Source organism: Agelaius tricolor, unplaced genomic scaffold (assembly GCF_023055355.1).
Source record: "Agelaius tricolor isolate 1412-34295 unplaced genomic scaffold, bAgeTri1.0.p SCAF_1, whole genome shotgun sequence".
Lineage (NCBI taxonomy): Eukaryota > Metazoa > Chordata > Aves > Passeriformes > Icteridae > Agelaius > Agelaius tricolor.
The window spans coordinates 23,355,935-23,371,851 of record NW_027269261.1 but is presented as its reverse complement, the minus strand read 5'-3'; the positions used below and the strand labels follow the sequence as shown (position 1 = coordinate 23,371,851).

General features: G+C 39.1%; 1 protein-coding gene across 2 annotated transcripts in view; it reads left to right on the top strand.

The window, feature by feature from the left end:
* Positions 1-15,917, top strand: part of HHAT (hedgehog acyltransferase) — a 147,305-nt gene that overhangs the window by 83,495 nt on the left and 47,893 nt on the right. For both annotated transcript variants that reach the window (XM_071426730.1, XM_071426738.1), the window contains one exon: positions 5,456-5,600. In XM_071426730.1, coding sequence (XP_071282831.1) covers positions 5,456-5,600 — 145 coding nt within the window. The remainder of the gene's footprint in view (positions 1-5,455; positions 5,601-15,917) is intronic.

Below are 15,917 nucleotides of genomic sequence, written 5' to 3'. Positions count from 1 at the left end.
TTATTTTGATCCTTAAAAAACAAAGGCAGATGAAAATCTCTAGTTTTGCAGTTTGTAGTATCAAGTATGTTTCATGTCACTCTGGTCATAGTATCTGGCAGTCTTCTTCCACAGTGCATATGTTCACATAAGAGATAATTCAGCTGCTTCTCCAATTTTATCACACACTCTTGTTTTACCATGTGCTTGGATCATCAATTCTCTGGATGGGTAGTTCATAAAGATATAAATGTTGTGAATCTCTGTTTTACTCCATGAATATAGACTCTTGCTTAAATTGCAGGAAATTTAATTCCTTTACATGGGACTTGTTAAAGTATTTTCAGTATAAGCAAGCTCAATAACATCACTGACTTAATGGAGAAGTTTTCTTTAATCTGTCCCAGAACAGCTGTATAAAAGAGATGTTTTGCAAATGCAGCACACGTAGATATTTTCCATCTTATGAGTGTTTGCCAGGAAGTTACCAGCTAATGTCTGTCAGGGGAGACTGCCTGCCACTTGTCACTCTGTCATTGAGCTGGGTTTGCAGCATGGTGGCAAACATGTGCCCCTGTTCCTGAGCCCTGCCTAACCCAGTGTGCAGCTGTGGACCTGGTCCCAGAACAAGCCAGTGCAGTTGGATTTGGCAGCTCTCTCAATGAGAAGCCTTTGGGAAATGCCAAATCACCGCGATGCACCACTTTTCGAAGGAAAAGCTTGATTGGTTGGTGTAGGAAAATGTAGGGTTGCTTACCTGATAAAATACTGAGGGATCTATTTCTGTAAAAAACTTCAGTGTGATATTGTGTATGGGACTGCCTACTTTCGACTGCTGTACAGAATTCAGTTTTAGGTGTCTCCTCAACTTCATAGAATTACAGAATAGTTTGAGTTGGAAGGGACCTTAAAGATCATCTAGTTAAAACCTCATGCCATGGGCAGGGACACTTTCTATGAGATCAGGTTGCTCAGAAATCCATCCAGCCTGGCCTTGAACAGTTCCAGGGATGGGGCATCCACAACTTCTCTGGGCAACCAGTGCCTCACCACCCTTACAGTGAAGAATGTTTTTCTAATAGCTAATCTAAAGCTATGCTCTTTCTGCTTGAAGCCACTCTCTCTTGTCCTGTCACTACCAGCTGCCATCTGGAAGACTGGATTACTTATCCTGGTCAGTCTTCCCACAGTGTTTTCTCTGTTGTTGGCTAGCTCCAAGAAATAAATGCATTTACCTGGACCCTCAATTTAATCTTTTCATGCCATTCAGTGCTATCTTTGTGAACACTCCTGTAAAAATGCAAATTTACTGTTGGTAGCTCTAAGTGACACTAGAGAGAAGTTCCTTTAAATTCTGCTCTGCTGCCTGAAGCCACTTCTCCTGCCATGTTTGTGTATTTTGTGCTCATCGAGGTGTAATTAACTTGCATAGCAAATTAAATAAGTATTTTCTCTCTAACTCAAAATTCCACCATGTCCTTTACCTTAACTCTTAATTCTCACCTAAATGTTCTATTCTGGTGTGTGTCTTCATCAGCTTTCTCAAGAGACAGCCATTATATGAGCTTCCGATTTCTGGCTTAGTTTTCTCTTAGAGGCTAAATGTGACATGCATGTGTAAGTGGAAATGGATTTAGGAATGGAAATGTTTGGACTGTGCAGTTTCTTTTCACGCCTGTCTTCCTCCTCCACTCTCAAATGCATAAGATTTGCTTGTCAGGGTATCCTACTACATCATACTGCCATTTATTTTTGTAAAATGGCTGCAAAGGCTGCAACACTGGGAGAGCTCTGATGGCAGCCAGTTTTGTTAGACCAAACAGTGTGCAGAGGGAAGATTTTCCCAATATCTGGCAAAAATGTCTGAGGCTGATCTGCATGAACAGCAGGAATGGGTTTGGAATAATAACCTGAACTCCATTCAATTCCAGGAAAGGTGGCCTGAGCCAATGTTATACAAGTCATCTTCTGTGTCATGCTGCATACAGTTGGCCTGAGTATCATGATAGTATGTCTATTTTTTTTGGTGGGGGGGGGGGGGGTAGTTTAAGCTACAGTCACAATGTGTGGGGGAGGTGGGGATGCTGTTGATTACTAAAAGTGAAGTATGGTAAATTATTGATGTGAGATTATAAGATGGAACATTGAGGAGAGATGCAAACCAGAGTTTCAGCCAGCTATGGTTTCATTGTCATTTTAAGACAAGATTGCCATTCTGTCTTCTGGCTGTGTTTCCAACAAGAAGGAGAAGAGAGAAAGAGACAGCAGTAAAATCCAGAGAAACATCACAAATCCCTAGCAGTTGTTTATATTGATGTAATGGAGCATATTGTGAAAAGCATTAAATGGCATAATGAAGAGTTGTGGGTGTGGAGAGTTTTTTAAAGTTTGCTTTGATGTAAACAATTAGCTGTACATTCACAAAATTTACAAGCTTGTAAATATTTAAATAAAATCGTTGTTATGAGTTATTTAACCAATGTCATTTCTTTTTCCTTGCTAAATAATGCTTTCAGTATATTAATTTGAGCACAGTACCTGCGTGGGTACTTTCCCAGTTAGCTTATTCTAGATGGCTTGAGATGTTTAAGGAAAGTTTTCTTTTTTACTTTTATAGCAGCTGAGTAAAATCTGCATTGCCATCAAAGACTGTCAGGAAAATGTTTACTGTGTTTTGGACCAATGGCTAGCCAAGCTAATGGAAATTAGCTACAGCAAAACCCAGTGAAGATTCAATGCTTGTCTAAACTGTGTCTGTCATAAGCTGCTCCTTTATACCTTATAAATGGCTATGGGCTTTTATGGTCTATACTACATTTAACTTGCCTTGTTTAATGTGCAGCACTTCTGTAAAAGGTGATGTACTATATGTGACAGTTTAATTAGTTTTTTTAGTAACTCTATTCATTAAAACAAAAAAGGTAGCGGAGCTGTTTTAGCTATTTATATTGTTTTAGTTCTACTGCTTTTGTTTCTAGAGGCAAACTCTAGAAAATTAACAAGTCTGATCATTACCTTGATGAAAAATGCAGTTCAACACCAGCTGTCGGCTGGGTTGTCCATCTCCAATTCTTTCTATTGTTTAGCAGAGGATTTTTTACCTTTCCTAATTAAAACTGTTTTTCCTTAGAGTTGACAAGTAAATTTGACAAAGGGAGAGTGAAAGGTAGTTCTGATGATAGAAAATGCCCTATCTGAGCTGTAGCTTAATCCAAGCTACCATGATCATAACTTGTCCTTACTTAAACTTTGCTGTTAACATGGATTTCATAGCAAGGTTTCAATTGTTTTCTCCATGTGCCTACACTTACACATTCTGAAAAGACATACATTTTTCATGTGTGGGACCATACATTGAAACTATGCCTTTCAGGAATAGACAAACTTAAGCTGTCCTCTGTGTGTGTGTGAACAGAAGGAGAAGGTATTGGAAGTCCTTGGATAGCTTTGGAGATGTGAAGTACTAGAAAGGGAAAGCTTCTTTCACTAACTCAATTGTCTGTGTCTGTGAATATTTATATAATTTTTATATTCTCTACCTCTTCCTATCATGCCCTAGTTTTCATCCAGAATTTTCAGAGAGAAATCTCAGTCTCTGTTTTCATTCATGACTCTTATTCATAGCATTGTGTGGAAGATTGGCTATTGCTCTATTGTACATACTGACTGATACAGAGCAGTCAAACCTTATCTGTCCTCATTTTTGTGCTGACTCAGACTGACTCATATACTAGATATAGTTCTGACCAAGGCTAACGTTCAATTTCCCAGAGATTACTTTGCAGTAATATGTTGAAATTTTATTTCTATGCCTGTAACTGTCATTTATTTGAAGATTTGTCTCTTTATAATCTAGCACTTGAAACATTTGTTTTGATGCTTACAGGAGGAGCAATTTAATTGTCTAGAAATGTATTTTTCTGTGTGTTTTGAGCATGTGTTTATGTTGTTTCAGGTATCTGAGCATGAATTCTGGCCTGCCTGTAGCTATTAAAGATTAATTACTGCTCTTTTTTTGGGGTTTTTTTTTGGTGCTGCAGTCACAAGACTTTGCTTTCTGCAACATCACCATTTATGAGATGAAGGCTGAGCAGTCCCTGATACTTCCCTTATTTTCCATGCCCTGGAAAATGGTCATCATTTCACACAAAGCATTCAATCTTTTGTAAATTCGAGCACTATGTACAGAGGCTTTCAGCCTGGGGCCATAATGTACAGGATATTCTTCCTTGTGTAGTAATGAGACAATATTTCTTGGTGAAGTGCTGTAAATGTTCTTTAAATTTTCCTCTAGCAGCTGAATAACGGAGGAAGCTAAAACTCCCTCATCCTTCTTTTCCCATCTTCTTGCAGTCTCCATGCTGCACACACACCTCAGGTGACAATGCAAAATACAGATTTAGAAAAATGTAAACTATTATATGGCAGAGAGAGACCTCCTTTATTTGTAGCATTAGTACCAAAATATGGGTAATTACACTTCTTGAACATGAGCAATAACATTTGCACTGAAAGAAAATTTGAGGCTGCATGTATACATGAACCTTTTTTTAGAGGTAACTATTTGTTAAGAGTCATTGCTATAACCAGATCTAATCTGATCCTAGAATCTTTCAGTGATGTCTTATTAATCAACCAGAGGATTGATGACTTCTGAAGTTGTTTGATGCTGTTTGCTGTGTACTGAAGGGTTTTACTCTATATTGGATCCTATTGGAAGTATCACCCACCCTAGAACATTGCTACTGCTCACATCTGTCAGCAAAAATTCATCAAGGAGCATATTTTGTAAAATAAGAATTATCCACTGAATGTATGGAACTGTGTCCCCCTTCTGGGCTCCCCACACCAGGGACATGGACATGCTGGAGTGAGTCCAGCCAAGGGACTGAGAGTAAAGGGACTGAAACCTCTGCTGTAAGAGCAGAAGCTGAGAGAGCTGGGACTGTTCAGCCTGGGGCAAAGAAAGCTCAGGGGAATCTTATCCATGTGTATAAATACCCAACTACAGGCTTTTCTAAGTGGTATTCAGTGACAGGACAAAAGGGAGGGGGCACAGACTGAAATCCAACTAAAATATAAAAAAATCTCTTTTAAGGTGAGGAGTTGCCCAGTGAGGTTGGGCAGTCTACATCACTGGAGATATTCAGAACTCAAACAGAGATTCAAAAACCAAATAAAACCCTGAGCAGCCATCTCAAGCTGACCCTGCTTTGATCTCTAAGTAACCTCCAGAAGTCATTTCCAGCCATAACTATGATTCAGGACTGCTTTTAATCAGGAAGCCTTATTCCAACTTGAATGGCATTGGTGAGAGGTTCTGTTTGATATTTTAAAATCTTTGGGATCTGTCCCATAAAGATTTGAACTTCTGTATGAAAGTTGTTTGTTGTAAATGGCAATGTCTTTTTCTAATGCTGCTTGAAGATTTGCAGGGATTGTTAACTTCATGGACACCTTTTGTTTTGCCCCTCAGGAACGTTTCTTCTCGCCAAGATTTCGTCGTCGACTTCATGCTGTCCTAGCATCTGTTAGCACTTCAATGCTGATTTTATCAAATCTAATATTTCTTGGAGGAAATCAAGTTGGAAAAATCTACTGGAACAGGATCTTTATGGAAGGCAAGTTTATTTTTATGTGCTTTCTAGATAACAGAATGTTCCAAATGTTACCTTGGGTGGGCTGAGCCAGTTTTTTCTCTCACTGCACTAACTGGGAGTTAATTTTTTTCTGGTCAAAACTATCAAAAAATCTGAGAAAATTCAAATAACTTTACAGGCTGCATGACTACAAAGAAACATTGCTTTTCTCCCATTCAGTCTAGAAGGAGGGCTGTCAGGCTTCTCTGACAAGAGAAATCACTGAAGACCAAGTAATAAATCCGTGACAAGCTACCAAGTTGAATTATCTCCCCACTCTGCGTTTCACACGTGTCAGTAAGGATGGGCATACTAAAGCTATCTCCATACCTTCTGTGGATAACATCTGCATAATAGAGCATAATTGAGCAAGCATTCATGGCTATTTTTTTGTAGTGAATGTGATTTCAGGCTGGGGACCTGCTGACTATTGAGGACAAGTGTGGGGACAGGGGAACTTGGGTGACAGTGTCAGCCTGTGCTGCTGCTGAATAAGCAGTATGGGATGTGCTCTGAGCTGACTCAGGAGACAGAGTGAGCTTTAATTGTTTTGCCAGAGGTCAGTGTAAGTAGGACCAGTTTTCTTTTTAGGTTCTTACTGCTGCCAGTCAAATGAAGATCTTGTGGAGGAATATTTCTTCCTCCAGAGGGAAGTACTAATAGGCTTCTGTGCCTAGTAGTGTTCTCTTAAAAAGACCACCACTGTCTATTGCAGTGTTTTCTCCTCTTGTTCCTTTCAATGGCTTAGAAATCAGCTCTGGAGTTCCAAGATCCTACTTAAGCATCCCAAAATAGTGAAACTCTTTAAGAGTAAGTTATATATATGAGTGGAGCAATTTATCTTCTGAACTAAAGGAGAAAAACCATTCAAAGAGCTTGAAGGAAGGAACATTTTTAGCATGAAATATAGTGAAGCTTTTTGTTAATACTGGGCAGGAAAGAGGGAGTGCTAGATTTTGCTCTTTAAAGCATAAAATACATGTTTTCTTTTTTTTGAAAAATTGTTAAATTGTTTCCTTCCAGTTGGTTGGCTAATCGTAGAAAATAGGCTGAGAGAAAAATTTGAAAGTAAATTTGAGCATCTCTTCTTATTTATTAAAAGAAAAAAAAAGGATTAGTGACATTATCTAGCCCAGGCTTACAGCTCCATACAAATTATTTCCATAATGCAATCTGTATATTATTTGAGAATATGTATCAAGAAAGCATGCCTTCCTTGTTAGAACGGTTAGTGGTTGTGCAGAGGTTTGCAGCTGATGAAGGATAATGTTTTATGAAGTATAACAATATTTAATTAAAACAGAATCAATCAATTATTGATTGTGTTTCTAGGTTTGTTTTTTTTTCTTGGAGGAGATAGTTCTTTGATCTATTCCTCCTGCACTTGAATACATAGAGTTACTTAAGATTAGGTACCAGTCATCTAAGGCAGGAATAGGAAATTAGTTTAGTCATTTGCATCTTTGTTTCCATGATGTTTTAATCAAATTAACTTTATTTTTAGAACACGAAAGCTTTTGCTTGGCGCAGCTCATACTCCACCAGTAGAAATCTCAGTATTCAGCTCTGTGAGCTTTGCATGCCTCTAGTATTTGATCACTCAGATGCCTGTGAGTGTATTGTTTAACTGCATTGTTGTTCTGACAACTCCCATGTACAAGCTGAAACATCCACGAAAATTTTATTGCATCTAGACACTTGATCCATTGTGGTTTTCTTACTGTGGAGCAAATGGGGTGAACTCTGGTGTCACTCCAGGGTGGCGATGAACAGATCGAGAGCAGCTCTGCAGTGAGAGACTTGGAGGTGCTGGTGGATGAAAAGCTGGACATGACCCAGCAATGTTCACTGGCAGCCCAGAGAGCCAAATGTGTTTTGGGCTGCATCAAAAGGAGCCTGGGCAGCAGGCCAAGGAAGGGGATTCTGCCTCTCTGCTCCCCTCTGGTGAGACCCCTCCTGCAGTGCTGTGCCCAGCTCTGGGGTCCCCAGCACAGGAAGGACATGGACCTGTTGGAGGGAGTCCAGAGGAGGCAACTGAGATGGTTAAAGGGATGGAGCACCTCTCCTGTGAGGAAATGCAGAGAGAACTGGGATTGTTCAGCCTGGAGAAGAGAAGGCTTCAGAGTGCTCTAATTGTGGCCTTCCAGTACCTGAAGGGAGACTACAAGAATGATGGAGAGGGACTTTTTACAAGAACCTGTAGTGACAGGACATGGGGGAATGGCTTCAAACTGAAAGAGGGTAAATTTACATTAGATACTAGGAAGAAATTCTTCCCTGTAAAGGTGGGGAGGCACTGGAACAGGTTGTCCAGAGAAGCTGTGGATGCCCCATCCCTGGAAGTGTCCAAAGTCAGGCTGAATGGATCTCTGAGTAACCTGGTCTAGTGGGAGAAGTCCCTGCCCATGGCAGGGGGCTGGAACTGGGTGGTCTTTCAGGTCCAGTCCAGCTCAAGTCATTCAATGATTCTATGATTGAAGACCAGTCAAATCTAGAAGAACTATTCAAAACTTGATCTTCAGTTTCAACTAAATTTAAGTGCTGGTCTGTAAGAAAGACAACAAAAATCTACATTTGGAGTGTGCAGTGGTAAAAGCTAAAGTTAAATAAATTTGTTGGTAGTCTGCAGTGTTCTGGTGAATCCAATTCATCAGTATTTACAGACTAAACTAAACACTATAAATATGTACCCTTTGATCATTCCTTTGTCAGCCCAAGAACAGATGAGATGATCTAGCTACTTGGCTTGAACTCAAGCTTTTGTCTTCACCTTTGGAAAAATTCAGTGGAGTTATGCTTGACTTGTTAGAACTAAGGGTGATGGTGGTGAGTGGGTGTTCTCTTAGGCAGAAGGGCATTTGTGTGGGTTTTTATATTTGTACTTCATTTCTGGCGTGATGCAAGCAATATAAAGTTCCCAAGAGTTAAGATTTTCTTTTGTACATTATGATTCTGGAGAGCTTTGATTAGAACAGATGTTGATATTCTGTCATTGACTTGTGAAAAATAGTCCAGAAATCTGGCAAAGGACCCCCAGAGCTCTTTTGTGTGTAATACCCAAATCTGGTATTGTGATAAGTGAGTCATTTCACTCTGTAGACAAAGCAATGTTACAATGTGCAGTAGGTTACTGAGATCTGCTAAATATGTATCTAGTTGCTTTGAGTCAGTAATTGTTAGCTTTGGGTCAAGAAGAAATAGAATATTCTGAATTTCAGGTTAAAATATTAAAAATAATATTCTCTATTTAAAAGCTTTTTGATCTCTTTGAAATTGACCTTGATTTAGGAAACCTAAGCAGGGTTTTGCACCACTCTAAAACCAGAGAGTAGACATTTCCATTGGGAGGGCATCTCTGCATTCTCAGGAACCCCCCAGCAGGACTTGACATTGGCTGACTGAGGTGGCAGAGGGCTCTGCAGCACTAGTGTGCCATAAAATCCCTCTGAGGTCAGGAACAGAGAGATGTGGAAACAGAACCTCCCATCTGTGCACTATCAGCTGCAAAGAGTAGTCAGTTCCTTTCCTTTGTTCAAATCCCACAGAATTATGTCTATAAAGATCTGTACATGCATGGGTAGGAAAAAATAGGAGAATAGATGTGTGCTTCACAGTTTGTAAATGTAATTGGCATTTGTAGATCACTAAAATGTAGTCAAGAACATATAGGCTAAAGTCCAGTGATAAAATGCATCTCAGAGCAGAAATCAGATCTGCAGGTTTAGGTGCAACATAAGATGTTGTGTGTGGCATTTTCATGTCTGGCAAGTAAATGAACCTCAGAATATCAGTATTGTAAGGCCCTAAATGCCCAGCATTTCATGGTCAGAAATTAGCAGTTTTGTTGTATAATACTGACAAACAGAGCACTGAGGAGCAGCTTCCTGCTAGCCTGTGTGTGACAGTGATGCAGCTTTAAACCAACAAGCTCTTGAAGGAAAGTTTTACTGAAGCTTAAGATGTATGAAATGCACTTCTAGGTTTGCTCTTTGGTTACTGGGAGGGATCTACTCTGTTCTTTTGTAAAGACTGAGTATTGTGAAAAATCTCTACAGTTTTTGGAGAGTGGAGAAGAAAAGATATGGATATTAAAGCACTTAAACCTCAGAGCCAGCACAGTCAGTTCAAGGAGAGCCATGCAAGTGGGATACCTTTGTTATCAAAGGTTTGTGAATTGCATTTTAAGAACAGGATTCAGATGAAGTTTCCTGGGATTCTGATTTGACTGATACTTGTTTTGAAGTGCTTTGGCAGTGTTTTCCACAGTTCCTGTACCACAAACAAGGGGAGTTAATATCTGAGCATGTATTCTTTAGTATTTATTTGTTTCCTTTTGTGAAAAATAGATTAAATTTATCTGGCTTGAAAAATAATTTTGTGCATCATTAAAATCACTGGTGTCAAAATTATGAGAGCAGAGGTCTGCGTGTCTTGTGTGTATGAATATTTGTTCTTAATTTTGTTCTGAAAGTTCTCTCTGTTCTTTCTGTTCAGACCAGCCTCAGTGCTTGTTTCTAAAATGTAATTTGGCCCTGTTATTTGCAAAGAAAAAAGTTCCTATAGCAAGCATTTACTTTGATCTTTCTTAGCAAGAATTTTCTCATGAGGGACAGTGTTACATGTCTAATAAGAAAGTAGGAGAAATGTCTTCTTTGTAACAAACCATTTTTAATCCTGTATTCTCCATAATTAAATAATGCTCCACTTCAAAATGAGATGCTCCAACAAGAAGGGCTCTCTTTGGAAGGGCTCACCCCTGCAACCAGCACTGTGCAGTGCTTTTGGTTAAGAGACTGAAATATTTTATCAAGCATGGACAAAGGCATTAGGCTGGGAGGGGACATAAGAGTATTGGGTGATAAAAGTCTAAAATTCTTCCTGGTCTTTTTCTGGTTTACCAGGAACAGAGTCCAGATCAAAGAGGAGAGCACACAGTGCATTTCAGGTGTATTTTACTTTAAACAGCTGTCTGAAAATTGGACAGCTGTGATTTAACTTAACTGTAAGCCAGTACTTTAGCTATCCAATTTACCTTGCCAAATTGTGAGGAGTGCCTCTCTGGAGGGCAGTTCAGCCCATGTACATCTGTCTTAGCATGGGATGAGATGCACTGTCACTTTTCAGTATGTTCAGGGGCATTTTGTACAGCCTAGTTTAGATTAGATTGAACACCCAACCTTTGAGAAGGTGTCCTTTAGTAGACATCCAGCAAAGAGTGAATTTCACCCTCACTTAGGAGTGATTTACTGCAGGGGTACAGAACAGCAGGCTGGGCAGAAGTGCTGCAGGGAAGGATGTCTGACTGCTCCACCAGATTGTGAACTTCCTGCATCAACAGTGTCGTACCACCTACAGCAAAAATAGATCTTGTGCAAAGATGCATTGACAGCAGTGCAAAATGCATAAATGCTCTTCTGCTACATGATGTTCTGAAGGCTAAAGTTAAAATATGTGCACTTTTGGTTACTGCAGTTTAAAAAAGCAGTAAGCTGACAATTAGGAAGAAGGAAATACAACAACACAACTGGAAGTCTAGAGCCATGGTCCTGAATAAATGATATTGCTATGTTTTGAGAGAAAAGTATTGAGGGGAGAAATGAATACATAAAGGTTTCTGCAAATTAAATTTTACAAAAATATTCTGATCAGCAGTGGGTCAGGAGAAGGGAAAAAACCCTGTAAAATGTAGCAAGTACTTGCACTTTGGTAATCCTTATGGGTCCCTTCCAGTTCCAGCTCTGGATATTCTATAATTATATGACATTACCTAGATAAACTGTTGAATTGCCAACTTCAGGGGATGGTCCCCAGGTAGAAAAAAAATCTGTCAAGCAATGTAGGAAATACTGATGTCATCATGATGAGGGAGTAATCTCTAAATTGCCTCCAGACCCATTCCAAACCCTGTTTTCATTAGGCAGCTCATGAGCAATTAGAGATGTTTAAGGCAAAACTAAAATTTATTTCTCCATGTCTAATATTTGTTCACTAAATGAAGATGGCGATGCCTTTATTTTGCTTCCAGTTTTCCCTTTTTGGCTTGCTTTGAAGCAAAATCTGTTCCTATGCTAATCAGAATTCAGATAATTGATTAATTCATAGGGAAAAGAAAAGATGTTCTCATTAGCACCTTACCTGCTTTACAGAGGCAGAAAGCCTTTGGACTTCTCCCCAGCTGTGCAGCCCAGCAATCTCGGATTGTAGTTTCACAGGGCATCTTAGGCACAGATTTGCAAGTGGGAATTTCCACAATCATGGCATACAAAATTCAGAGGTATGAGTGAAACAAAGAGTTTGGTGTATCACATCTGTTGTAACATGCCTAAATGTGGATTTTTTTGGCTTACTTTGGCAGAAATAGTGGACCATTATCTTATGATATTAAAATAAAATGATGCAGATTTGTAAAGACACTGTATCTATCACAGGATTGAAAATTATTCTAACAATTTCTATTTGTTTCATTTTATGGAAATCACTTTGTGCATGAGTCGAGAATTGCAATGGTACCAGTGTCTCTCAAGGCATTGTCCTGATCTATTGTTGCCTTTAGAAGTTTTGCCCTTGGTTGTGAAGACAGCGAAATTAGATTGTGGCTGTATAAAAACTCATTTCTATATTAGTAGTAGAGATGCCTGAATTCAACATCTAAATAATTTAAAAATTATGAGTTACTTATTGTGCAGCTCCACTGCTGTGTGAGATGTCAATAACCAAAAGGGTGAGAGATTCCTGTACTGGTTGTATGTTCGAGTCTGGCTCATGCAGGATCATGTCTTCCCATCAGATAAGTTGTTGACTGTATGCCTCATGTGCAGGCAGTGTAGGTAGAAGGCCTCAGGATAAGGCCTTCAGAAGTTCATCCTTCAGAAACTGAGTGCTGCTGGTCAGATTAGGTCATACATTTAGCACATTTTAAGGGCTGAAAGAAGAGGCTGAGGAGCAAAGTAGTTAGAACTTGTTTTCCAGCAGGGTTTAGTTGGACATTTTAGCTCTGAGGTCTTGCCAGATAATATACAACAATGTCTTAGGAGCCATTTTGCTTGTAACAATTTCTGAAATGGGTTAGAATGATAATGTAATTATCTAGCTGTGAAGGAGCTTAAAGGTGCAGGAGGAATGAAATCATTCAGCAAAAGAACTCAAAGGAATCCACAAAACCTGTCAGCTGGGGCGTCCCTGTGAGTGTGTGATACTTCACTGTCTATTCTGTGCATCTCTTGCAAAGTCATTGTTCAAATTTCTTTGCAGCTGGATGAAAAAGGAGGGCTGCTTATTGGCAATTCAGAGTTTCAGATGGCCCTTGTTTTAGTATGGAAAATTCTGTTGTAAGTAGCTGGCATATGGTCTTACAGCATTCTTGTTCTGTGGAAATTCCCCCTGAGGGTTCCCCTGATGGGGAGACCCCTAAAAAAGTTCTGTTCCAGGACTGAGAGACAAATGGGACTTTTGGTTTTTTCGATCTTCAGGTTGCTGTTTATTTTTCTCTTATCAACAATTCAGCACACTGTCTACATACCAGACTTAGTATATGAAGAGAAAGGCACCAAAAGTCACAAGACACACAGGTTCAAAGTCTTTTAAAACTATTTTGCCCAATTAACTCTTAGAATGTATTTTGTTTCTACCTTTCTACCAGTAACTAATTATTTGTCTGTTCATGCAACATCTGCATTGTGGCGCTTTTTAACCAATCACTCTGTGGTACCAACACTGCAGAAAAGGGAGTAGATGAAGAACAAGAATGAGATCAGACAACACCTGAAATCTTCCATCTTGTCTTCCATCTACCTCCATACTAAAAATCCAAAACTCTAAGTCTTTCACCCTGTAATAAACGACACTACTATCTATTTCACACACTCAGAGATTCCAATTCATCCCAAAGTCTTGAAAAGCCTCCATGGACAAAGGTTAAAAGCAGTGCTCCCCTGGGGATCAGGACTTCTCAGGATAGGCAGAGAAATATTCCCTGTGCCCTGGGTTCCAATATTGTTCCTCCAGATTTTCAATTTCAGTGAGAAATCCCACTTGCTGCTGTTATGCAGAAGCTTACTTAGGGTTTTTTTCCAGAAATACATTTATGAACATTATATTGATGAATTGCATAATTTAGAGCAATATTGCATAGTGGCAGAAGTATTACTGAAGATGTCACATTTTTCTAAGTGATTCATTCTTCTTCATGCACAAAGGAAACTTGTTTTCACAATCACTTATGTGACCTTGCTTAGTGGGTGCAGTTCATTGGGATGTGAACTGGCATAATACCAAGAAAAAATAATTTTGGTCTGCAGCAATAAGGAGCCAGTATTTGGGTTTTTTTCCTCCTGAATCTCCAAAAGGATGACAGCTGTATAAAAGTAAATATTCTCATATTTTTGGGGGGCATTTTCCTCAGAGTTTAAACAGTAAAGTGTGTTCTGCCATTTTCTGTTAAATCATGTTGGTTTGAGACTGTTCTACGTGAAAATTGTTGGAGAATTGTTATGTTTAAATTCAACTCTTGCTGTTTAATCTCAATAGTTTACCATTTGTCTTTAATTTGTCTTTAGATTCTTAGGACTTGATCCTGCAACCAAATCAATGCAGAAAGATCTTTCTGTCTAGAAAGTTCCAGAATATGTGCAGGGATCAATATGATTCCAAGGACAGAATCAGTCATAAATAACCTATATTTCATATACCTTATTAAAGCCTTTATTTATTTGTTTAATAAGCCTTAAAGGCTTATTAAAACTTTTATCTTATTAAAGCCTTTACATAGTGCATGTACAAGTGAAAAAAAATGCGGGTCAGTGCACACTATGACTGCACATAGAGTTCCCTGTTGTCCATTGTGCTGCATCTGACCTACAGAACTAAATAAACTACTCTGCACACAGAAAATGGGGAGTTGCTGAATTGTGCTGCCTTCTTGTCAATTTGCAGCTCTTTCATTAAAATACAAGTTTGCTACTTTGTGAGTTTTGTTGATCACAGGCAAAATGCCCCAGATTTTCAATTACTTTGGCAAGGTTCATACAACCTTTTCCAAATTGTTGTGATCTTGCTAGTGAAGTACAGTATGGTATGATGAGCAATTGTTATAGTAGGTTGGCCAAGTCCATCTTACAGATGTAACCTTGCTGATAGCAGCATGCTTAGTGTGGAGGCTGGAATGAGTGATGCCACCAAACACACTTGCCCTGCTGGTGTGGCAGGTCAGCATCTGCTGGTTTAGCATAGTCTTTCAGAGGCTGAAGCAGTTTGAATGCGTGGATTATTTATGCCTTAAACATAGCATTTACATAAAAAGAACAAAACTCATTTTTCTGTCAAAAAGCTTAAAATTGCCATGACCTCATGACTGCTCATCAGAGGGTAATTCAGCTTTGCCTTCTCATTCCTCCTGTATATTTGCCATACATATCAAAGCCTCACAGTGGCCCAAAGTAACATAGCTGGGTATAGAATACTTTAAATGCTGTGGTTCCTATGCTTATTGGGAAATTTATACATAAATGGACTCATGGTTATGGTGGCATGGATGTGTCTGATTTACGATACATTATTTCTGCTAAGATGTGCAACAATCAAGAAAAGTTTTCTGAGGAATGATGTAATCTCTTTCTTTTCCTGTACTCAGAAATTTCCAGGAGTCTTGTAGGTCTACTCCTATCTTGTCATTGAATCCTGTTTCTTTTGTCTGTCAGCCCCTTTCATTTGTCCTCAGATTTGAGCTAGTCCTGACTCGCACTTATTTTTAACAAATGCTTTTTGAGAGAACAGTCCCCACACACAGAAAGTAACCTTCTCACAGCAGGAACTGGAACACCAGCTGTATTTAGCTTTGCAATCATTGAGACTTTCATGACAACTTTCTAAGTTGTTTATTTCCTGAAAATAGTGTTAAAACAGCATTGTGGTATTCCACAATTACTGCCACTTGGAGCCTGCTAGATCAAATTTTCTCAAGTTATAGCAAAAAAAAAAAAGACACCTTTTTGTTTTTGCCCCAAATGCCAGCCCTGCATATCAGCTTGAGATGTAGAACTCTAGCAGGTTTCATTCTGGTTCTTGCACCTCTACCAGTGAAGTCAGAGGTGAGAACAATCCTCTTGTAAAGATGCATGGGCCACAAAAGGGGCTCATCTTTTCCTAAAACGAGTGTTCCCTGTGCACAAGCATGAAAAGCAGTTAAGAGCTTATTTTTCTTACTGAGGAAGTCTGAGAGGATTTTTACTATGCTATAGCACAGTTCTGCTGCATTTTTACACTAATGCTGTTTTGCTTGTAATTTCATTCTAGGTAAACAAG